The sequence below is a fragment of the Diachasmimorpha longicaudata genome, chromosome 7 (genome assembly GCF_034640455.1).
Source record: "Diachasmimorpha longicaudata isolate KC_UGA_2023 chromosome 7, iyDiaLong2, whole genome shotgun sequence".
Classification (NCBI taxonomy): domain Eukaryota; kingdom Metazoa; phylum Arthropoda; class Insecta; order Hymenoptera; family Braconidae; genus Diachasmimorpha; species Diachasmimorpha longicaudata.
In genome coordinates, this window is record NC_087231.1 from 8,675,720 (window position 1) to 8,697,069 (window position 21,350).

Genomic DNA, 21,350 nt, shown 5'->3' on the forward strand with positions numbered 1-21,350 from the left:
GATATTTCCACCCAACACAAACCATTTTCTTTCCAAAAAACACAGTGACTTATAGAATTTTTATTTCGTAAAAATCCATGTTTTAATGTTTATTTAAGAATCAGTGATATAAGTCGTTGGACTGCAGTGAAAATCACCCCCCACGAAAGAAGAGTCTTAAATGAATGGAAGAGTCCCACTCCCCAAGATCCATCGAGAAAGCCTCAAGCACGTGCTCATAGATGAATGAAAGTTTACTCATATAGTAAGAACGGGTCAATCTGCCAATTGACCAATCCATGAAGTGTATGAACGAGTTGTCATGGTCGGTACACAATGCGCCGGAGTCGCTTGGTCGCTTCACCATCAACTGGTCGACGGAGTGGTGCCGAAAAGGGCTACTGTTGGATTTTTACAACAGTCCAGAAAGTGAAAGAGATAAGGGCACTATAGCCACTATAACATTGGACAATGCCGGTGGTGGGAGTGAGTCGAGTGGCTTGCGGCCACTCGGAGTCAGTTGCTCTTATGCTCGCCAACGACCAACAACTCACCGGGCTGACGCGCGCTGTGTTATACCACTCCAGGAGTTGTTTATTTTAAACCCCCGATGGTAACACCACCCTTCGCCCCCGACAGTGTCTATTTTCCTTGAGTTAAGTAATATTCAATTATTGATGGACGATGTGCGGGTCCATTGCAGAAGTATTTCGTAAAAGACCTGTGAAGTGAGTTCATGAATTTTGCAAGGTGAGGTGCATTTAACGTGTGCCAGGAGAGGGAGAAAAATGACAATGAGAAGTTGAGGATTTGTTAAGACTGCTTGACGGTTCTAGTGCGGCGTAAGAAAGGGGAGGAACGGGAAAATTGTATTATGTTAGGAAAAGGATTATGTGTGATATTGAAGGTGCTGTTTTTGGCGCGAAGCGTGTTCGCGCTTCTGCCGGAGGGGCCCGAGGATCAATCGATGATTATCAGAAATTTGGAGGAAGATTGCGCCGCTCGCTGTCCCGATCTCGACCTCACTCAGGTAAACAATCGTTCGAGCATTTCTGTTGTTAATTCCCCATTGTTTTTCCTCAATAGGTTTAAAGTTCATGCTGCACGAGCTTGCGGGAGATATCACGCAGCCTCGTGGTTGTTTATTAATTATAATCGCGTGTCTCAATAAAAAAATAGAGTTGAATCTCACAGAGGAATGATTTACGGTGGAGGAATTGTTCGTTTTTCTGTTGTTGAAGTGTTGCAAGTTAATTGATAGCGTGTAATATGCGGGAGAGGAGGTTTTTCAGGACTTGTTTCAATTGGTTTATGCAAAAGTGCGGGAACAGACTTTGAAAAATGAAATTGGAGAATTTTTTCCCGGTTAATCATTTTTTTTTCTAATTTTTCGCTGGATTGATTAGATAGCCGCTCGGCAATTTATTGTGTTGTGTACCATAATGTCCAAAAATTTAATGATGAACTCATGACCCACCGAAAGATCACGAAAAATGTAACCGTCGAATGAAGGACGTACCAATTTAACTCGAGTTACTCTTCAGTCAGACTGTACCATCCATTAATTAACTTAACTACACGACGCATCATCGCCGACCATAAGCACATCAGTATCTCGACCCGAGGCCTCGAAACATCGAAAAATATCAACACAACGATTTTTACCATTCCTCGGATAATTTAATAATTTAGAATGAAAAAATTGAAAGAGTAATCTCAGGGAATCATAATATTATTACCTCAAGTATCATTGAATTATGGAGAAGAATGAGGTACGCAGCATAAAACGTCAGATTGATGATTTGAAATAGTTTACATAACTCGTCACGCCGAATGATCACAACTAATTATTTCATATGTAATCGCATATCCACATATTCCATCGCCACGGAATCATTCTTCTGGAAAAATTACTTCTTTATTTTTCACTCATTTCACGTTACAGCTGCACATTCAATCCATTTTGCGCCGGAATTATCCTTAACAATAATATATATTCCAATGCAATTGAACATTGACTTCTCTCAATGGAAAATTGATTTTTAACCAGCGTCTAGTTCCAGTCCCTCTTTTTTCAATTACGAAATATCATTATCTCTCATTTAATGAGAGTTATCGGATCACATTAATCGCTTTCGAAAGAGTTGACACGTTTGAGAGAGCCTGAGGTCCAAAGTAATCACATTTTTTTTTCTCCCGTTGGAGGCGATAACGGCACGTCCAAACAAATCATTCGGGACCACGACGTATACGCAGAGATGAAGGGAATAGGGTGAAGAACGGTGGATGAAATGGAACTGGAAAAGTCCCCAGACGTGCTTCCGTGTTTATAATAATGCGGCGCCGGTTTCATCGATAAACGAGGGTGAGAAAAATAAACGCTAAAGATATACTAAAGCATATCGCATCTCCTCGATTCTGTGACCCAACGCGTGAACTTGCACAAGACTGATGGAAAAGATGTCGTATGTTTTCAGTCTCACATCGAATTTTCCACTCTCGGGAAATTTCCCAGTGACGCTCGACTTTTTTCAACCGGTTTAATAACAATTCGAATGGTTATTGTACCGGGCAATGATCACGATTAATCGGAATGCAGGACTTGACGACGCGAGATGAAATAGAATAAATTTTACGTGACCCCGTGCAATAAGTTTATCGCACGTGCTTCAAACTCCAGTTTTCTTGTAGACCAGTCGGACTTGAACTTCGATTCCAACGAACGGGTATTAAAAGAAAAAAGTTCGGTTGACAAAATCGTTTTTTTTCTGGAGGAGAAACTACATTTTTGTCATTTTGAAAAATTGTGATTTCATCCGGTGAAATATGGAGTCCTCAAACTGATAAAAAAATGTCAATTGTATGAAATCTGAGATATATTTAATTCATGTATTGCGAATTATATATATTACTGAGGGATGGGGTTCTTCAGGGCAGTTTGACAGTCCTCATAAGCGCCATTCTGAAAAAATGCCTCAAAAAATCCTAATGATGATAAATAACGGTGAGTTTTTTTTGTCCACTATCTCTCCTCTAATAAACTAAACGTGCCGATTAAAAGGGATAACATCCCATACAACCCAGTAGTTCGACGGCCTCAAAACCATGTACAGAAACACATGCGTATGACACAATTCTCGTGGACGAAATGGGATTGAAAAAATAATCTCTCAAATAATTAGATATCACCCGACGTTCCCTGCCTACAAATGGAGTCACATTTTTTTAAACCAATAAATCGAGCTGGGCGGTCATGTCTTCTCAAAATTATCACCTCCTTCGTTAATAGATTGAAAAATTTGGGTCTTCTGATATCGCAAGTGAACAAAATTTTCCTCGGTTGACCTGAATAGTTGATTTCCAGTTTAATAGGAACACGGTAACAATGTTGTACGTGTACATCATGCGGTACAATCGACTTCCTGTACTGGCTACATCCTCTCACCAATATTACACTGGAATGGGGTTTGGCTGAAGCACTAAGGATTCCGCTGGGTTATTGGGAATAAAAAAAATTTAGCGTCTCAATAATTCGATAATTGACGGTGGATACTGCTGGAGGGATGATCAATAGAGGATTCCGGGAAGTCGGCGCCCGTAGATGAGAGATACGTTTTCATTTATTATACGGGTGGTTCCCGGCTCCCTCATGTGATTCGGCCACTTTGGGAATATTTGACAATTGGAGGGGGACAGCGCTTGTCTGGGAGTATTTTTTGCCCTTTTCAGGGGTCATCGGATTTACCGGGAAGATGGAGGCTCTGGGTTAATCGAAATAGAGAGATTAATGTGCGTTTGTTAGCGGAGTTTTTAAAGTTTCTCTCAAATTTTCGTGAGAATCCACCCGGGGAGAAGAGTGTATCGAGTAACTCCTGCAGTCGCAATTAATTTAGGGTAATTGTTTGTTTAGAGACAGAAGTTTAGAGTTCTTGAAAAGGACTGGAAATAAATTAAATTTCAAGCCAAATATTCTTTATCTTGTCGATAGGCCTGATAATTTAAGCAGATCACTCAATTAAATTCAATTTATACTTTTAATTGACAATTGAAACATACAGACATTTGTTAGAGCTCATACAATGGAAATTAATGATCGAAATAAAGTGATCGAATTGCAACAGCCTATTGGCTATCTCCGAATACACCCAGATTGCCAAATTTCATGAGATTCATGAAATAAAAATCTCTCTGCAGGTGTTGTATTACTTACCCAGGATACGACCTGTCACCGTACACCGTGTGACTGCATAAGTCCCTTCACCCTGTAAACAACTCCAGATATTGCGGTGAAATTGGGCCAGATTAATTCTCACAAACAATCACAACTTCTGGACAGCTCTGATTTTTCCGAATTCAGAAGGGGCGCGAGGGGGAAAGGGACTAGTCGTGGGGCTTCAGATTTGTCGGGCTTCGATGTTTAAAAGGGAAAACTTACGATTTTGTATTTGTGGATGAGGCTCGTGGGAGAGCCTTGAGCGTGGTCATTTAGAGGGAAGGTGCAACAGTTGGTGTGCGCTGTCAGGCGTAACGAAGACGTTGTAGTTGCGGACGTACGCCACGACGAACAGGTACACCCATTAGGCTATCAAACGGCGACTTTCGACGGTTTTTTCGCCCGACGATATTCCGTTAAGTCGTTAAAAAAACTCTCCTTGTTTTCAGTCAGACACGAAGGTCTTCTTGTTTTAACTGAAGAGTAGCGACACAATTTGACTTTAGTAATTATTGAGTTGTTTATCTACTAATTATTGTCTATCGTATTTGAATTTGCGAAATGTCACATTGGTTTAGCTACTTCGTTTCTCGACTGATCTCGCCGGATACTCAATTTTTATTTATCCACGATGAATCGTAGATGAAAGAGAAAAATTGCGGCTGAGTCAATGGACAGGGCCCATAAAAAAGAGATAAATTGAAACGCTTGCACCCTTCAAAACCCACTAAATTGTTTCATCCGGTTCAATTGGATAACCCTCTGGGCCTCGACTCCGGCGTCGTTATGATGAATCGACTGAATATAAAATCCGGCCAGGGGAGGACACGATCATGATAAAAGTAGGAAAGAAGAAAAAAAAAATAGCCACAAAATTTGTGCGGTGGGATAATACACGTGAGACTGTATCGGGCTATTGAACAGGTTCAACATTGACTGCTTCCGGGACACAGGTGGACTCGGAAGTGTAGTCACCGTGCAGAGGAATTTTTTTTTTATTACTCGCTTGTCTCTACAACATTTGAAGGCTTTTTGTGGAGGGTGTCAACCGAAGCGTGCCAGTCTGGTGAATGTGCATGGGAATTGTCAAGGGTGAATTTTTCGGGGCCGTTAATTAGACCCTATTCCGGAATTTTTAATCCCTCATTTGGTTAAATTACCATTTTTCCATCATTTGTTATCAGTTTTTTGCATCATTTTCTCCATTTCCATTTGTTCCAGAATCGTACAGATGACGTCAGTACCGAAGTGGGCTGTGGAGTTCGTTGTAAGATAGACCAGGTACGTAAACAAAACAACAGAATAAAAATTGTCGGCAACTTGAGTAATTTCTGTGCAGTTCCTCTGATTGTCGTTAATTGGGCCGAGGTAATTAATTGCGTGTCAGGGGTGGGGTGAATAGGGCCCCTTGAAAGTACGTCTGATATCAAAGCTTTGGTCACTGCTCTCCCTCGGAAGTTGATTCGAGCGAAACACAGGGAAAAGTACAAACCGTAGTCCCTCTGTGCTAATGACGGTACTTCCGGCCGATTTTACGGGGTGGTTCAATCGGCGAGGATAAAAAAAATAGGGAGGGAGAGCAGTGAGCAACAAATGAAAACAAACACGACTGAAACAAGTAACGTAAAGTACCAATGGTAAAGAATAGTCCGCGGTAACATAGTTGGGGCTTCGTGACTTTTAAATTGGATCGCGTACAAGTGTTGCCTTTAACGGATGTCATCAAATTGACGTGCGACCCCGGATTCTGCCTTGTTGATGTGCGCGGAAGTTGGGACGAAAATACAACATTTGAAGCAACAAACAGTGACGAGGGAAAAAAAAAATTGAGAAAAACGGGGGAAATTGGGATGTGTCAATTAGCGGGTGGCATTAATGGGAACAATTATTGGGGGCGCAGAGGGGGAGGGAAGTCATCTTATCTGGCAACTGCAATCACATCTTGATGGGAGTGTCTGCAACGTGATTTAATGATCGTTGAGTTCAGTCAAAGGTTGTTTCATTCATGGGGAGTAATTGGTCATCGGGATCTCTAATTACCGAAAAAAATCCAAAAAACATAAAACAATGGAGATGTGTACAACGGGATATACAGGAAGCCCTTGGTGAGGGCATAAAATCGTCGAGGATTTAATGAGGAAGCGAGAAATTAACGGATGGAAAGAGAGAGACTAATACTCGTGTCATATTTTCCCCCATATTCTAATTCATTCACTTTATTTTCCATTACTTTTCACTGTTCCATGTATCTACGGCTCATCGTTTGATGTTTATCCTGTCTCTGTTGCTCCCTCCCTCCCTCCCCTCCTCCCCATTATCAAAATCACTCTTCCAGAATATCTGAGGAGTGTGACGGTTGGAATCTAGTACTACTAAAAATAATTTATTGGTAGTTGTTTATCATCTCCCGCTTTTCCGCGGTCAACCCTACTCTCAGTTTTGACCTGGTGCGATACCCCGGAAGATCAACGAGCTCTCGGGACAGATAGCAGAGGGCCCACACATCGTTACATACCAATGAAATACTAAATAGTGGTATTTATTTAAATAATGCTGCTTGAGAGGCAGACACTTGTGGTGGCGCCGATCGACAGAATTTGGAAAAAAAGAAAAAAAGTATTTAGTCTAGACGAACCACGAGGATGTGCTCGTGGCAAACGTTAGCATTTGTTGCGTGCACTTTTCTAACCAAGTGGCTAAACGATGCACGAAGGGCGTGTCCTTCCAGCCACTCGAGAATTCTACAAGTGCTTCTGTACCAGTTCAAAACACGACACTCCTTTCAACACCCGCCCCTTCTCCTTCATTACTTTATTCTGTTGACAATGTGAGGTACTGGATAAACAATGAAATTTTAATTGCCTGGAGTATTTAACGTGTGGGAATTTATAAACAAAAATTTTCTCAGACCCAAAGGGCATTTTCTCAGTGAATTTTTCCTCCACTGTATGCGAATGAATTTTTTTTAATGTCATCGCTTTATGAAAATACTTTTTCAGTGTTGAAACATTGGCATAATTTTTTATTAATTGGGCCCTATTCCCAAAGCAATAAAATCTTGTTTAAAAAATTGATAACCATCCATTTCCTCACGTCTACATCGATCCAATAGCAATTCGCAAATCCATGTAGCATACATGAATGTTTTAACGTTATCATTTTTAATGTGTTAGTTAAAAAGATGTAGCGTATCTTATGAACGTAGGCGTTATAATACCCCCCTGAAGGCACGTGCCACCATTACTGGTTGGTACACTCGGTTGTAGTTGACGGGTAGTGTCTTAAAAAATTATGCTTTCATTTGCGGCTAACTCGAATGAATTATGTCACGATCCGGTCATTATATATCACCAACGTATTATTTCGGGGTATTTATTTCCGTACAAAATTGGGAAGACCCATTGTTCCGTCATTTTTTTTGCTTTCTTCCCTTGTACGAGATCTCTACCAGAAAATATGCGGGAATGAATCTCGTGGAGTTGATGAAAAGAACGGATTAAACTCCTACGTACGTAATTCGCCTAGAAATTCCTCGCAGTCTAGTTCAATGAGCCACTGAGCAGTTCATAACTGGCGAGACTCGGTTGTGTCGTCATCGGGCCAGTTGGTCGGAAGTTGAGGAGAAGACGGAGAAGCGAAAAAAATTTTTTTTTGAGAATAAAAATAACTCCAACAATGGGACGACGATGAAATGAATGTATTGGGAATTCTGAAGTACGGAAGTTGGCGGGGAAAGACGAGTAGCTGAAGCACACCATGTCATCCATCATTTAACGTCTCGGGGGATAATATAAGAACAGTGAATGATACTCATTGGAGTGACGACTCCAGCTGCTTCCGAATTAATGAAATACTCCCTCCAATTGAATCCTCAAATTCTTCCTAACGACCTCATGGTGATTCTTCATTGAAATTTCTCTAATTAAATCTTTTGTTTCTCAATTCAAGTGTACGAAAGGTTGTGCAGCATGGGAGCAGGCACTCGAGACGAGTTGTCAGTCAATTTGCGTAAGTACTCAACAATAGATTTATTACGATACATGATTGATGAATAATCTTTATTAAATCCACAAATCATTATGCAGAATGGCACACAAGAACTCCTGCCGCCGAAGGAGCTCTACTGCGTCCTGGGATGCCACGACGCACTGAATCGTTACTTTCAGCAGCTCAAAGGTAGGTACAACACATCAAAAATCCGCGAACTCCTCCTCGTAGCGATCCTCAGATCCAACGACAATCTCTTCCTCCTCGTAACGATCAAAGTTACTGTCGTCTCCAGCATTTTTGCACTTGGGAACGTGAGAGGGCTCGACTTTTCGGTTGTAAATTTGATCCCAACTGATGGCCCGAAACCACGAATGTCGTTTAATGTCCAAGGGGCCGTCCTTCAGGTTTCCATAGCGTCTCGTGAGGTCTACTTGAAGAATATTCTTCAAAATATCTCGCAGCTCGTCGCTGAAGTGGCTAGGACACTTGAACTTCCCCGCCACTATTTTCTCGTAAATCCTCATGGGATCGTGAGAGTAAAACGGTGCGTACCCAGCATTCATCTCGTATATGAGCACTCCATAGCTCCACCAGTCGCAAGACTTGCCATATCCTTTCGACAGAATAATCTCAGGTGCCAAATATTCAGGAGTTCCGCACAATGTCCAAGTCCTTCCCTCGATCATTTTGCAGAAACCAAAGTCCGTCAGTTTGACGTATCCATCGTGATCCAGGAGAATATTCTCCGGCTTGAGATCTCGATAAACTAGTCCACAGTAGTGCAGATACTCCAGGGCCATTGCCACCTGAGCTGCGTAAAACAGGGACAACTTTTCGTCAAACTTTCCCATTTTCCTCAGATGCGAGAACATCTCACCGCCGTTAATAAATGGCAGAACTATGTAGACGAAGGAATTGTCCATGAAGAAGAACTCCATCGATACCACAAAGGGGAACTTGATTGCATAAAGCACTTTCTTCTCGTTCAGTGTGTGCTCAACCTGCTTCATCTTCACAATTTTCTCCTTCTCCAGAGTCTTCATTGCGTAATACTGAGACGTGGGTTTGTATTTAACCAATAGAACTCTTCCAAATGCACCAGTTCCCAGTGTCCGTAGTCTCTCGAAATCATCGAATGCCTCGTTCCCCTTTTTGTGTTTACTAGCTTTCCATCTCTTGTTGAATGAAACCTTCAGACCATCGAGAATAGCTTGATACTCACGGAAGCTCGGTTTCCGGACAGAAAGAGATCCTGGCCCTCGAGAATTGGCTCCACTCTTGGGTCTGCCATTTGTCCGCACACTTGATCTCATAACGATTGAGTTTTTCAAATTGATGAGATTAAGCCTGAATACAGCCACTACATCAGAATTGAAGTGGTGATAGTCTATTGTTATGGTGAAATATATATTAAAAAAATTGCGAGTATGTCACTGCTGGAGTCATTTGTGATTGGAGTAGGTGAAATCATTTATCTTGTTAAGACTACACGGGGCTCGCAATTATACTGATGAATCGTTTCCTCAAAATGATCGGAGTGCGAGATACGTTGTTAAGAGGAACAATGTGTGTTTTTACGAGAAAAATGAGAAATGCTGGACGAGTGACACGAGACTCTTTGTTTCATGTTTCATGTTTATGTAGCGGAAATTGGTGGTACTGAGACCTTGCTGCCCACACACTGACAAGTGCCTGGGGACATTCGAATTAATCAATCGGTTTCGGTCTTTTCAATTCATTCACTTCATCTCGTCTCGTGAAATCCTCTATTTCGCCTTCCAAATGTTTTTATAGAAATTATTTCGAGGAGTCTGGGGACATTCGACGAGATCAATCGATTTTAGTCTTTCGAACTGATTACTGTCACTCCCACTTCTTCGATTTTTTTGCTTTCGCAACTGAATTAATTTTTTATTGGAACTATTGAGTATTTATCGATAGATATTCTTCAGAGCGATATCGTGCGAGTAAGTTCGAAGGAATAATGTGAGAAAGTATATTTTCAAGAAAACAGGAAACGTGGGATGAACGACACGCAATGCTTTGTTACTTTTTCAGCGGAAATTGGCGTGCCACCGGCCCCGGCCCTCGTTGCAGACTCATTGACAGCAACATCTCTGAGACTAGAGTGGAAAGGTGTTGATATCAGAAGACGAGCAATTGGTATCTCGTACTTGGTCCAATGGAGGTACGAGGAGCTGGCTGAGACGTGGCAGTACTGCAGAAACCAATCGTGGGGGGAGGATGATCAGATCTTAGTTGAGAATCTTCAACCCTATACCAAATACAGAGTGAGTGACAACAAAAGATTTCTAGATTCGTTTTGTCAGTCTGTCTAAATTTGGAAAAAAACCGCAACGATTATTTTCATGAATTATTTTTCGTACCTAAATTCATCAACAATATCCTCTTTTTTTCATTCTCAGTATCGATTCTATTTTCAGTTTCGCGTAGCATTGCTATTAAAATCCTCCCAGCATAATCCTGAGCCGATAGTATCAGCTCCAAGTGTTGTCATATTGACATTGGCAGCTGGTAGGCCGACCTCAGCACCGGTAATTGTAAGAGCAGCAGCAGTAGACAGTTACCGTGTCTCTGTATCATGGGAACCTGGCCCATTTCCCAATGGTCCACTACTATCCTATGTATTGCAATTACAAGGGGCTAACAACGACTCCCTTAACAAGGTACACGCCACGCCAGAAAAATAAAAAAAAAAGATAAATCCCCATGTTATTCTATTGAATTTCTCTCGTAGTCTTTGATGTAGCCGTTTATGTAACGCCTCAGTTCACAATTTCGCACTTCTTCTTACTGTTAAACACTCTTTTGCTGCACTCGTTTATTAATTTGATTTAGTCTATTCATCGAGTCGCTGAATGCTGGTTCGGTAATCTGCTTTGTGAATTATTTAATTTAACACTGTCTAGTCCTGCATTGCTTTGCATGTGTCTGGCTATAATTTTTTTTCCATTGAAGTGAATGCACTAATACAGACACAACCGAACCAGACAAATAGTTCACTCTGCGTTTCTGGCATGGCGTTTCTGCCCTTCGTCTTCTCTTCTAACAGGGGATAATACGGAATGCCTGAGATGATTAACATTTTGTTGAGCAATTTTTTAAGCAATTTTTTTTCTTCTTTCATAACGTTCAGGATATTCCGGCACCTGACAATACCGATCACTACATGTTTCAAAATTTGAAACCAAATCAAAATTACTCGGTCAGTGTATCCATGAGGAATGCTATTGGCGATGGACCACCAGCAGTTATTTACATCACCACACCATCGGAACCAGCTGGTATGATTAAAAATATACGTTTTGAAGAATAGGGCATGTAGAAATCTCGCTGAACTAGTTTTCTAAAAAAATAAACGAGGGGAGAACAGAACGAGTCCGATTAGCGGGGAGGGATTTGGGCTCCCAAAAGGTGGCGGGGTAATTCCCCTTGGGATCAACCATTGTTGGAATATTGATAGAATTTTTGTCATAACAATTTTCTCTGATTCGTCAGATTCTCCAACCAAAATTGACCCTCCTATGTTGACCTGCCAGCTTGAATTTTGTCTTTTATTCACATGGCCCTTTATACCTTTGCAGTGAAAGACACTCAACAGCCGATTTTGATCCTCGGCGGTGAGCACGTAGTTCTAAAACAAGGTGCTGACATGTTAGACGAACCGAGTGTGATATACCGAGCAACAAGTAAAATTCGAGGCGTTGCTATTCACGTGGCCTCAGCCCAATTATTCTTATCGGACTCAATGGGCTACGTATACCGAACCTCGATATTCGAAACGACCGAGCCACAAGTGATCCTCCGTCCAGACCAATCGAATTTCAAGCCCCTTAGTCTCTCAGTGGATTGGCTAAATTCTCATTTATACATTGTAGGTGAAGTTAATCACGCAACAACAGTCTGGCAAATTGCGAGATGTACGCTTGATGGTAGAGGTTTGACAGTGGCGAAGGCTGGATTTATGACACAGCCGTCCCACATCGAGGTTGACCCGTACAATGGCTATCTTTTTTGGGTCACAAGGGGGGGACTATTCCGATTAGATCTAGCGGACATTAGCAATGGAATTAAGCACGAGGTTCAGCCTTATTTAATGCTGGAGGACAGGCATCTTGGAGCCTTTACAGTGGACCACAGGAATTTTCAACTTCTAGTTCCAGATCATACGAAGAACACCGTTATTTCGGTGTCCTTGGACGGAAAGGAGATCTTGAACCTTCGATCGAACACTCAACAGCCGAAATTCAAGAATGTTCTGTCCCTGGCAATGGCAAACGGCCTCTTCTACTGGACGAATGGAGAGGAGGTGCTCACCGAGGGTTACCACGCGGGACAGAAGTTGTATTTCCACAACGCCTACCCGGACAGATCGGACGGCTCCTTTGTCAGTGTGAATGTCCTTATGGACGCCAGCCAGCCAGTTCCGGTTCCCGTGAATCCTCCGACGGGAGTTCAGGCTGTACTGGGGGCTGAACGGGCCAAAGTCTCGTGGCAGGCACCCCACCTACTGGGTGGACAGGGCAAGGGCGCCTGGCAAAACTGGTCGTACGAGCTCGAGATCAAGGACGAGAGCACTGGTCATACTATCAGACAACGGGATATCGCTGGCTCCTCTCACACGGTCAAGAACCTTCGGGAGAAGTCCGAATACACGATAAAAGCTGCTGCTTACACAAAGGCAGGCAGGGGTCCCTGGTCTTCGGAGTTTCGAGGGAAAACCCTCAGGGAGAACTCGTACGCCTCAATTCTCTGGTCCGCTGATGAGGGACTACTGAAGAGTGATGTCACTGGGGAGAATGTCCAGACGTTGATTCACAGAGAGAGCCTCAGTGATTTCGATAGCGAGTATCATATTGTCGACGTTAGTTGGTACAAAGATATTCTGTACATTGTTGGGAACAATTCGGCTTTGTATAAATACAATATAACGAGCCACCAGAAAACCAAGTTTAACATAAACTCGGTTGGAAGTGTGGCTGTTGATTGGATAGCGAAGAAGCTCTATTGGGCGAATCCAAAGCAGCAGATCATAACAAGGGCTAATCTTAATGGAACGCACCAGGAGCCCATGTCGATCTTGGCAATAGTTAAGGAGCTTATAATCGATTCTCAAGAGGCTTACCTTTATTGGTCGACCGGGCACGCAGTGGAGGTCGCCAGACTGAACGGCTTGGACAGGAGGTACTACCACTCTGACGAAATATTTAATGGCAAACAAGTTATGGGACTGACACTGGACACTGAGAATCGTTACGTGTACTGGATTGTCCGGAGTTATGAGAGTGGCTCGATAGTTTATCGAGCCCCTACTTCGGAGAGGGTCCCAATGAGCCAGAAGATCACGCCCGAGAAGGTTTCCACCCTCCAGCACCCCAACATGCAGGGCCCTTTGTGTTATTTTTCGGAACACCTTCTCTGGCTGCAAGATGACCGAAACGCAGTGATCGGGGACTTGACTGGGCAGAATACAGCTGTTATCAATGGCATCAGCTTGATAGGGATCCACATGGTCGCTGTGATGGATCCAGCACTTCATCAGTACCCGGAGAACCTCACGCTGGAGACCATCTCAGTCGTGCCAAATGCAGTTGGACTGGACAGTATCAGGGTGGAGGGCTCCTGGAGGAACTTCAGTGTCTCTTGGGCGCCCGTCACTAATATCAACTATGGTACTGTCTTCTATGAAGTCAAATTCGCAGATTATATCAACACAAATTCTAACGCCGAAATCACAACGGAGACTAGCTTGCCTTACAACAATTCAGATCAGATCCTGCCTTATTCTATCCTAGAAGTCACTGTGAAGGCTTTTACTTATTGGGGAACTGCCCCGCACTCCAGAAAAATACTGAGGTCCCCTCAGAGCGTTCCGAGCCAGCCTACTAATGTCAGGGCTTTTGTCGAACACTACAAAGCACCGACCATTGAAGATATCGATATCTTCATGACCTTCAGGTGGAATCCCCCGGAATTCCAGAATGGCTTGATCCAGGGGTACTCTCTCAAGTGCTGGTACATGAATAATGGCGCCGAAATTCACATCTGTCAGGGCGTTCAAGTAGGGCATAACACGAGGGAGTACATCTCGCGCAATTTGAAGCCAAACACGACGTACCGTTTTGAAGTTCAGGCGTTCACTGACATTGGACCAGGTCCCTTCTCAGACTTAATCGAAATTTCTACTGAACTCGAGATTCCAGTGCCTCAGCTTCTCATTGCCACGACAGACTCTGTTAAATTAGCTGATTTGGATCTGGGGATTAACGAGACACTGACGAGACACATTGCAGTCGAAGTGAGATATATAACAGCTGAGAATAAACTTTACTGGATAAACGAGATGCAGGAGATTGTCACAGCAGACCTCAAGGGGAGAAACGCAACGAAAATTCTGTCACTGAATGGGACTGCGTCTAGTCTAGCTGTTGATTGGGTGGCGAGGAACCTGTACTGGGCGGAATCATGTCGAAAAATCGGAGGAAGTCAAATAATAAAGTTAGATTTAAATGCCTGGGAGGGTGGGAGCCTCGTCTTCGAGAGAATAATCACGAGTGAAAGAAGGATAATAAATTTGGAGTTGTCTCCTTTGACCGGGGATCTTTTCTGGATCACGGTGACGGAGGGTAATCATGGGATAATTATGCAGTCGGATTTATCGGGTGATGACATAAGACCTTTCTTCAATCACAGAGAGGACTGCGGGTGTCCGGACCGACCTCCTGTGAAGGATGTGATGACAGTGGACAGTACAGATCCCCAAAGCCCAGTGATGTACTGGGTTTCATTGGACGGGGGCTTAAACATCGCTGACATCGACGGCTGCATCTGTGACTCTGTGGCAAAGCCTGGATTTAACAGGGGACTTCCTCCTTCCTCGCTGTCCGCTGATAAATTTAATATTTACTGGTACAATTGGGCTGATGATGAGATTCATTATGTGAAGAAAAATAATCCTTATCAGGAAGACGAGGACCAGAGGTACGAGCGAGTATATCTGGCAAATATCAAAGGACTGAAGGCCATTGGCCAATCCCTCCAACCGTACCCCGAGTTGGATTGCTTGACTCCCTACCCAATGCCCTACACTGTCTCAGAGGTGTCCAAGAAAGCTAATAGCATCACTATCCGATTACCCAGACCAGAATCAGACCTGCAGTGCAAGAAGTACAATCTACCAGGAGTTCAGTATACAATTTATGTGTCTCTGTGCACAGAAGACACTGTCAACAACCAGATGATCTGCGATAATGAACGAATGAAGATTCAGACGTATCAGAGGAAAGTAGAAGTGACGAATCTCAAGCCATTTACTTTCTATAAATTCACCCTGGGGTTGAGTAATTATTACACAGACCTGGAGGCTTCCAGTCTCCAACACGGCTCACCAGTGATGCTGAGGACAGCACCTGGAGCCCCATCGGCTCCGGAGAATGTCACAGTAGAGGCATTAACTCCAACTCTCGCTGCAGTTTACTGGTTACCTCCAAAGATTCTAAATGCTGCTGCTGTGCGTTATGAAATCCACTGGAGGTCTCAGAAGCTAGTGAACGGGGTTCGTCAGAAAGGAGAGCAGTTAATCAAGAATGCTGGATTTTCGTCTGGAAAGTACTCAATGACTCTCCAGCCTCTCATACCAGGACAGGATTATGTCGTGATCGTCAGGGCGTACCCAGCAGACTCATCCGATGTCTGGAGTGAGAGTGCAAGTCAGGTTGTCAGCATGTACCCAGAGCCGAACAATCTAACGCTGATGGGAGCCAGTATCAATTCTCTGAACCTCTCCTGGACTCCAACTGCTCACCTAACAACCAGTTACGTCCTGCAGTTCACAACTGTCGGCCTAGAGAAATGGCAGATCGCGAGTGATGTGGAAATCCAAGGAAACAGAACAGTGTATCACATAAAGGGGCTTCTATCGAAGACTTTCTATAAATTCAGACTGATCCTGAGGTACCCGAAATATAATCAGGATTTTATCTGGCCAACAGACGCCAGATTCACCTTTCAAACTCTCGGAGATGTTCCCAGCTCACCTGGAATCCCCTCTGTCACGAAACTTCGAAATTCAGTGTATCAAATCAACTGGGAACCTGCGCAAGCTCACGGCTCCCAGGTGAAGATGTATAGACTCCAAGGAAAGATTGTTGGAGAGCCTGATGATCATGATAAGCATGAGCAGTGGATTAGTTACTACAATGGCACGGATAACTACTGGATAATTGCGGGGGAGATGAATCACAAGTACAGATTCAAGGTCCAGGCGGAGAATGCTTATGGATTTGGAGGATGGACCCAGCCCAGTGCCATAATTGACCTGACTGATACTATTGGCACGACAGTGGCAGGTCAGCAACATCTGGGGTTAGTTCTGGGCCTGAGTGTTCCAGTCGTGACAATTGTCCTTCTTTGCTTCTGCTATTTCCTCTGCTTGTACAACAAGCAGAGAAAGGAAGTAAAGAAAGCTATTCTTCCACCAATCGTTTCTGATGTGGAGCTGGCCACTCTCAGAGAAATTCCTCGAGGCAATTTTGTACAGTCGAATGCTCTTTATGCCTCCTCAATGCAACATGATCACGATGACCTGTCCCTTCCAAAAATTCGGAGGGATCAAATAGTGAGGATAGCTTTCTTGGGTAGTGGAGCCTTTGGGGAAGTGCACAAGGGTGAGGCGAAAGGTCTTGATGGCCCAGGCACTACCCCTGTAGCCATAAAAACCTTGAGAAAAGGGGCCTCCGCTCAGGAGAAAACAGAGTTCATTCAGGAGGCCAGACTCATGAGCCACTTCAAGCACAAACATGTGCTGAGATTGCTTGGGGTCTGCCAGGATATTGACGGTCCCCAACTTGTGCTGGAGCTCATGGAGGCTGGAGACTTGTTGACATATCTCAGGAATAGTAGGAACTACGCCCCCACTGATCCTCAAGCCCTGAGACTCCAGGATCTACTCGCAATGTGCGAGGATGTTGCCAGAGGCTGTAGATATCTAGAAGAACTTCACTTTGTTCATCGTGATTTGGCATGTAGAAATTGTTTGGTCTCTGCCAAAGATCGTGAGAACCGAGTCGTAAAGATTGGAGACTTTGGTCTTGCTAGGGATATCTATAAGAACGATTACTATAGGAAGGAGGGGGAGGGGCTGCTTCCAGTCCGTTGGATGGCTCCAGAGTCCCTGATGGACGGGGTCTTTACGACCCAGAGTGACGTCTGGGCCTTTGGAATACTCATGTGGGAAATTACGTCGCTCAGTCAACAGCCCTATGCTGCTAGGAATAATCTGGAGGTGCTGCAGTATGTGAGGAATGGAGGAAGACTGACCCAGCCTGATAATTGTCCCGATCCACTCTATGACCTCATGCAGCGGTGCTGGAGCGAGGCTGAAGCCAGACCCAGTTTCAAGACTTGTTTGGAAAGAATTATAATGCTCAAGAAAAATACTCCGGATGCCATTTTAACTCCTGTCCAGGCGGGACAATATCCCAATAGACGAGGTTTGTCTTTTTTCATTGTTAAAAATTTTCGTGGTCGCATTTTATGCATGATTTTGGTGGAAATTATTGGAGACTTTGTTTCAATGGTTAAATTCATTCCTGAGGGAATAATGCTGTTGCCATTGTTCATTTAATAACAATAATTATGGAGAGAAAAAATTCAGTTATTGGAAACCTTTTTTTGTTGAAAAATAATCGAAAAAAAACTGCTTGGATAAGTTATTTCAAGAATTCACGTGTTAGGAATTTCTTCTCTCTCTGACGATATAATATTGTGCTTCTCAAACTTAAATTGGCCATTATTGCATGGCTCGTGCTTGCAGGCGTGTCTAACATGGCTTACTTTGCTGACGAGAATCAAAATCATAACAATTCAGGTAGGTCGAACAGAATCACTCGAAATCATCGAGTAAGGGGAGATTCATCTCGGAGAAAAAAAATAATTCGAAGATTGTACACCAGTCAATTTTTCGATGAATAAAAATGTTTTTTTTCATGTGGTGAACCTCCCTCTGAAATCAATTATTTTTCCACATCTCCCACTCCCCCGACAATCTCTAACGTCATATATTTCATTGACCAGGGAATTCATGGAAGTCCAGTAGCTCCGAGGGCAGTCGCGACATGAAACCCTTTCTCCAGGACTCAACAACAACGACTGCTACTCAATTGTCCACAGAGGTGGACGTACCCAAGTACCTTGAGATAATCGCAGATGCTCCTGGCACTATTAGAGAGACTACAATTGATGAGTACGAGGTGCCAAGGTCGATACCAATAGGCAATCTAGCCGGAATATCTTCCGATGATCGAAAACATTTGGACAGCATATTATCAAAAATAGGATCACTGAGTTCAGTAGCTGATAAAAGCTTAACACTCAGTAATCCCAGATTAGTTATATCAACCCTGCCAAATGATTTGAGGGCAACATTGAGTGAGAGAGCTAAATTGAAGCGCAAAACCGATGAGGGAACGGAAATGAGCGCTGATGAGAGGAATTGTAATTCACTCAGCTCATCAATCTCTTCCCTTCGTGGAGCATTACCCACCACTAGGCCAAGTTCGTCTGTTCTAGAATCTCAACAAAGTGTTGTATTGAAAACTGACTTGAGTAGCGTTAGGGATAATAATATTAACGAGCCAATAATCACTGGCAATTCAACATTAAGATTGCACAAGACCCACACGTTGAATGGAAAAGCCAATATACCATTAAGTCTAAATAATCCACTGTTGAATTTATTGAGACAGAGCTCTGGTTTTGATGACTCTGGTCTCAATATCGTGACGTATACAAATGTAAATAACGATTCAACTAGAGTCAATTAATCCAGAATAACTCGATAATGTGCCTTTTTTTCATTATCATTTACGAGTCTACTGTCACTTTGCCACATTTTATTTATGTAAAATTCTAGGGTAAGCAGTTTTCATCCTTATAACTCCCACTGTATTTATTAAATGAGGCTGGATTTATATTTAGTTTGTTAATTTTTAAGAGCAAACGTATTTATTTTCATCGTAAATTGTATAAATTTGTTAAGTTTTATATGTAAAAAACAAATCAAGACACAAATTTGATATTATGAGAGTTGTACTATAGATAGGTTTTTACTAAGCCAATATTCAAATTTGGGATCAAAAATAGATTAAGATTTTTATAATGATGTATATAATTTCAGAAAAATTATGTAAATTTATTGTAGCCTTCATTTTTTCTAAATGACGAAGTATTTTATCTATCTTCAAATTGTTATTTTACAGTGAATGTAGATTAACGTCTTCCTAATGCGCTCAGTTTTGTAATGGTCATGACTTACTGTAATGTACATAGAAAATAATTGTTGACCAAAGAATAAACATTTGTCAGTTAATCACGTCATTCTTCTTTATTTTTAGATAAATTCTTTGATATCAGCTATTGATAATCGTAAAATACAGTTATTAATGCATAAACTCATTCATCCTTCATCATAAATACTCAGATTTTTTCGCTATAAAAGGTCAATTTGGAAATTTACTTTTCTATTTATACAATTGTTTTCCTACTAGAAATGTTCCTCTTATCGTCTTATTCTATCCGACTACAATATTCATAATTGATAAAGAAAATTTACCTATATTTTACACAAGTAGCGGCAATATCAACAGATAAAATACCTCAGGTGCTAACTAGTACTGAAGTTGGATCACATGTTTCAACAATTTATAAAATTAACATTCAGTTCATACGTTCCACTTCACTGTTATGCCTCGTCACACTGTCCTGCAACAAAAACGACCACAATATAACATTACGTCAATAAAATACCTGCAGACAATTCAAGAATTCAAGATATTACTGACACATTAATTTATATATCATTATTAATTGTCACAAAATTAAAGAAATTACCTAAGTTTCATTAGAAGCTATGAAATCATCATCCATAGCATCATCCTTGCTGTTCTCATGCAGGAGAACATACTCCCTGGAGCTGAAGCCAAACTTGAGGACATCCCTTTCAAACAACTCATGGTACCTCCTCGCCTCCAGCTTGACATCATTGACTAGAGTACCATTGGCCGACTCCAGATCGATCAGATAAGGCTTGACACACTTTCCCATGGAGCCATCCTCCCTTTTGAAAGGCACCAGCCTGAACTGCAGTGCAGCATGCTGCTTAGAACACGAGGGATGATCCAGAGGTATGTCTGCCACAGTCCTATCCCTCCCCATCAAATAAGCAGATTGCCTGTGAATGTGAATGATGGGCAACTCCTTTTCTCCTTTGTATGGATACAATCGCCACCGTCTCTTCGGCTTCCTGGCATCGCCTGGCTCCGAGTACTTGATAACAACGCCATTTATAGCGTTTCTATCCTCGGTCAACTTGCCCGACAACCCAAAATTCGGTTTCTCCTTTTCAGAAGGATTTTTGTGATCCTTCTCCTCCTTGGGCACACGTTTACCCCATTCCGGTGATGGTTCTTTCTTTACTTTTAAATTATTGAAATTAAATCTTCTAGAATGATCCTCTCTGTCTCTTGCTCTGTGGTTATGTTCTCTGTTGTCATGTTTTGGTTTTCTCGGTCTGTTATCGTCGTCCCTATTACGCGATCTACTGCGAGAACGATCTCGTTTTTTTGATCGATCGTTACGCGATTTGTCCTCGAATCTATCCCGATTTCTATCACGACGATTGTGATCAGGATGGTCTCGAATTTCTCGTCGACGAGATCTATCACGAATTGGACTCCTGTCACCTGCCATGATGCACTAACACTGCGTGGGTAGCGTGGATGCCATTAGTTAGTGGAGTCTGACGCTGGGGTGGATTCTCATGGCGAACTGCAACGCATGCGCACTGATCGCTTCCGGTTCAGCGCGGGAATTAATCATTTTCGAAGTGACGGGTCAATTAAATCTTTCGGAGAATAAATTACGTGGAAACTGTTAGAAATTTCTCTTTTTAAAGGGAAACTCAGAATTTTTATAGGTAAAGGTTAACATTCCGTCTCAGAACGATGACCATTCATTTAATACTGTGGTATTTTCGTGGAGATTTTAGTCAATGTACCTTATAAATTCAACGCAGAAAGTGATGAATCTTACTTTCCCGTGTGACTCATCGAATTAGTTGAGAGTGGCTCTTCATAAATTACAATAGGAA

General features: G+C 42.5%; 3 protein-coding genes across 7 annotated transcripts; 1 reads left to right on the top strand and 2 right to left on the bottom strand.

Annotated features, from left to right (window-relative positions):
• Positions 1-103: 103 nt before the first annotated feature.
• Positions 104-19,574, top strand: LOC135164520 (proto-oncogene tyrosine-protein kinase ROS). Of its 4 annotated transcripts, none has more exons than XM_064124942.1 (10): positions 104-1,009; positions 5,414-5,473; positions 8,141-8,200; positions 8,278-8,368; positions 10,241-10,473; positions 10,627-10,869; positions 11,340-11,487; positions 11,788-17,694; positions 18,018-18,071; positions 18,278-19,574. In XM_064124942.1, the coding sequence occupies exons 1-10, from the start codon at positions 854-856 to the stop codon at positions 19,024-19,026; spliced, it is 7,701 nt and encodes a 2,566-aa protein (XP_063981012.1). In that variant the 5' UTR covers positions 104-853; the 3' UTR covers positions 19,027-19,574. The 4 variants fall into 4 exon arrangements, with proteins under 4 accessions (XP_063981012.1, XP_063981014.1, XP_063981015.1 ...); XM_064124944.1 differs by having other exon boundaries at positions 10,627-10,743; XM_064124945.1 differs by having other exon boundaries at positions 10,627-10,737.
• LOC135164526 (cAMP-dependent protein kinase catalytic subunit 1-like) lies at positions 8,127-9,533 on the bottom strand. Its single transcript, XM_064124960.1, has one exon. The coding sequence runs from the start codon at positions 9,493-9,495 to the stop codon at positions 8,383-8,385; it is 1,113 nt and encodes a 370-aa protein (XP_063981030.1). The 5' UTR covers positions 9,496-9,533; the 3' UTR covers positions 8,127-8,382.
• On the bottom strand, positions 19,568-20,971 carry LOC135164528 (smad nuclear-interacting protein 1). Of its 2 annotated transcripts, none has more exons than XM_064124963.1 (2): positions 20,093-20,971; positions 19,568-19,958 (listed from the first exon to the last, which is right to left on the bottom strand). In XM_064124963.1, exon 1 carries the CDS (start codon positions 20,948-20,950, stop codon positions 20,093-20,095), a length of 858 nt encoding a protein of 285 aa, XP_063981033.1. In that variant the 5' UTR covers positions 20,951-20,971; the 3' UTR covers positions 19,568-19,958. The 2 variants fall into 2 exon arrangements, with proteins under 2 accessions (XP_063981033.1, XP_063981032.1); XM_064124962.1 differs by having other exon boundaries at positions 19,568-19,963.
• Positions 20,972-21,350: the final 379 nt, after the last annotated feature.

Bases quoted from the DNA above. Each gene is read 5' to 3' on its own strand.
- LOC135164528 (XM_064124963.1), bottom strand. From the start codon at position 20,950: ATGGCAGGTGACAGGAGTCCAATTCGTGATAGATCTCGTCGACGAGAA.
- LOC135164526 (XM_064124960.1), bottom strand. From the start codon at position 9,495: ATGAGATCAAGTGTGCGGACAAATGGCAGACCCAAGAGTGGAGCCAAT.
- LOC135164520 (XM_064124942.1), top strand. From the start codon at position 854: ATGTTAGGAAAAGGATTATGTGTGATATTGAAGGTGCTGTTTTTGGCG. The intron at 1,010-5,413 runs GTAAACAATCGT...CATTTGTTCCAG, and splicing joins CCGATCTCGACCTCACTCAG to AATCGTACAGATGACGTCAG. The intron at 18,072-18,277 runs GTAGGTCGAACA...TTCATTGACCAG, and splicing joins TCAAAATCATAACAATTCAG to GGAATTCATGGAAGTCCAGT.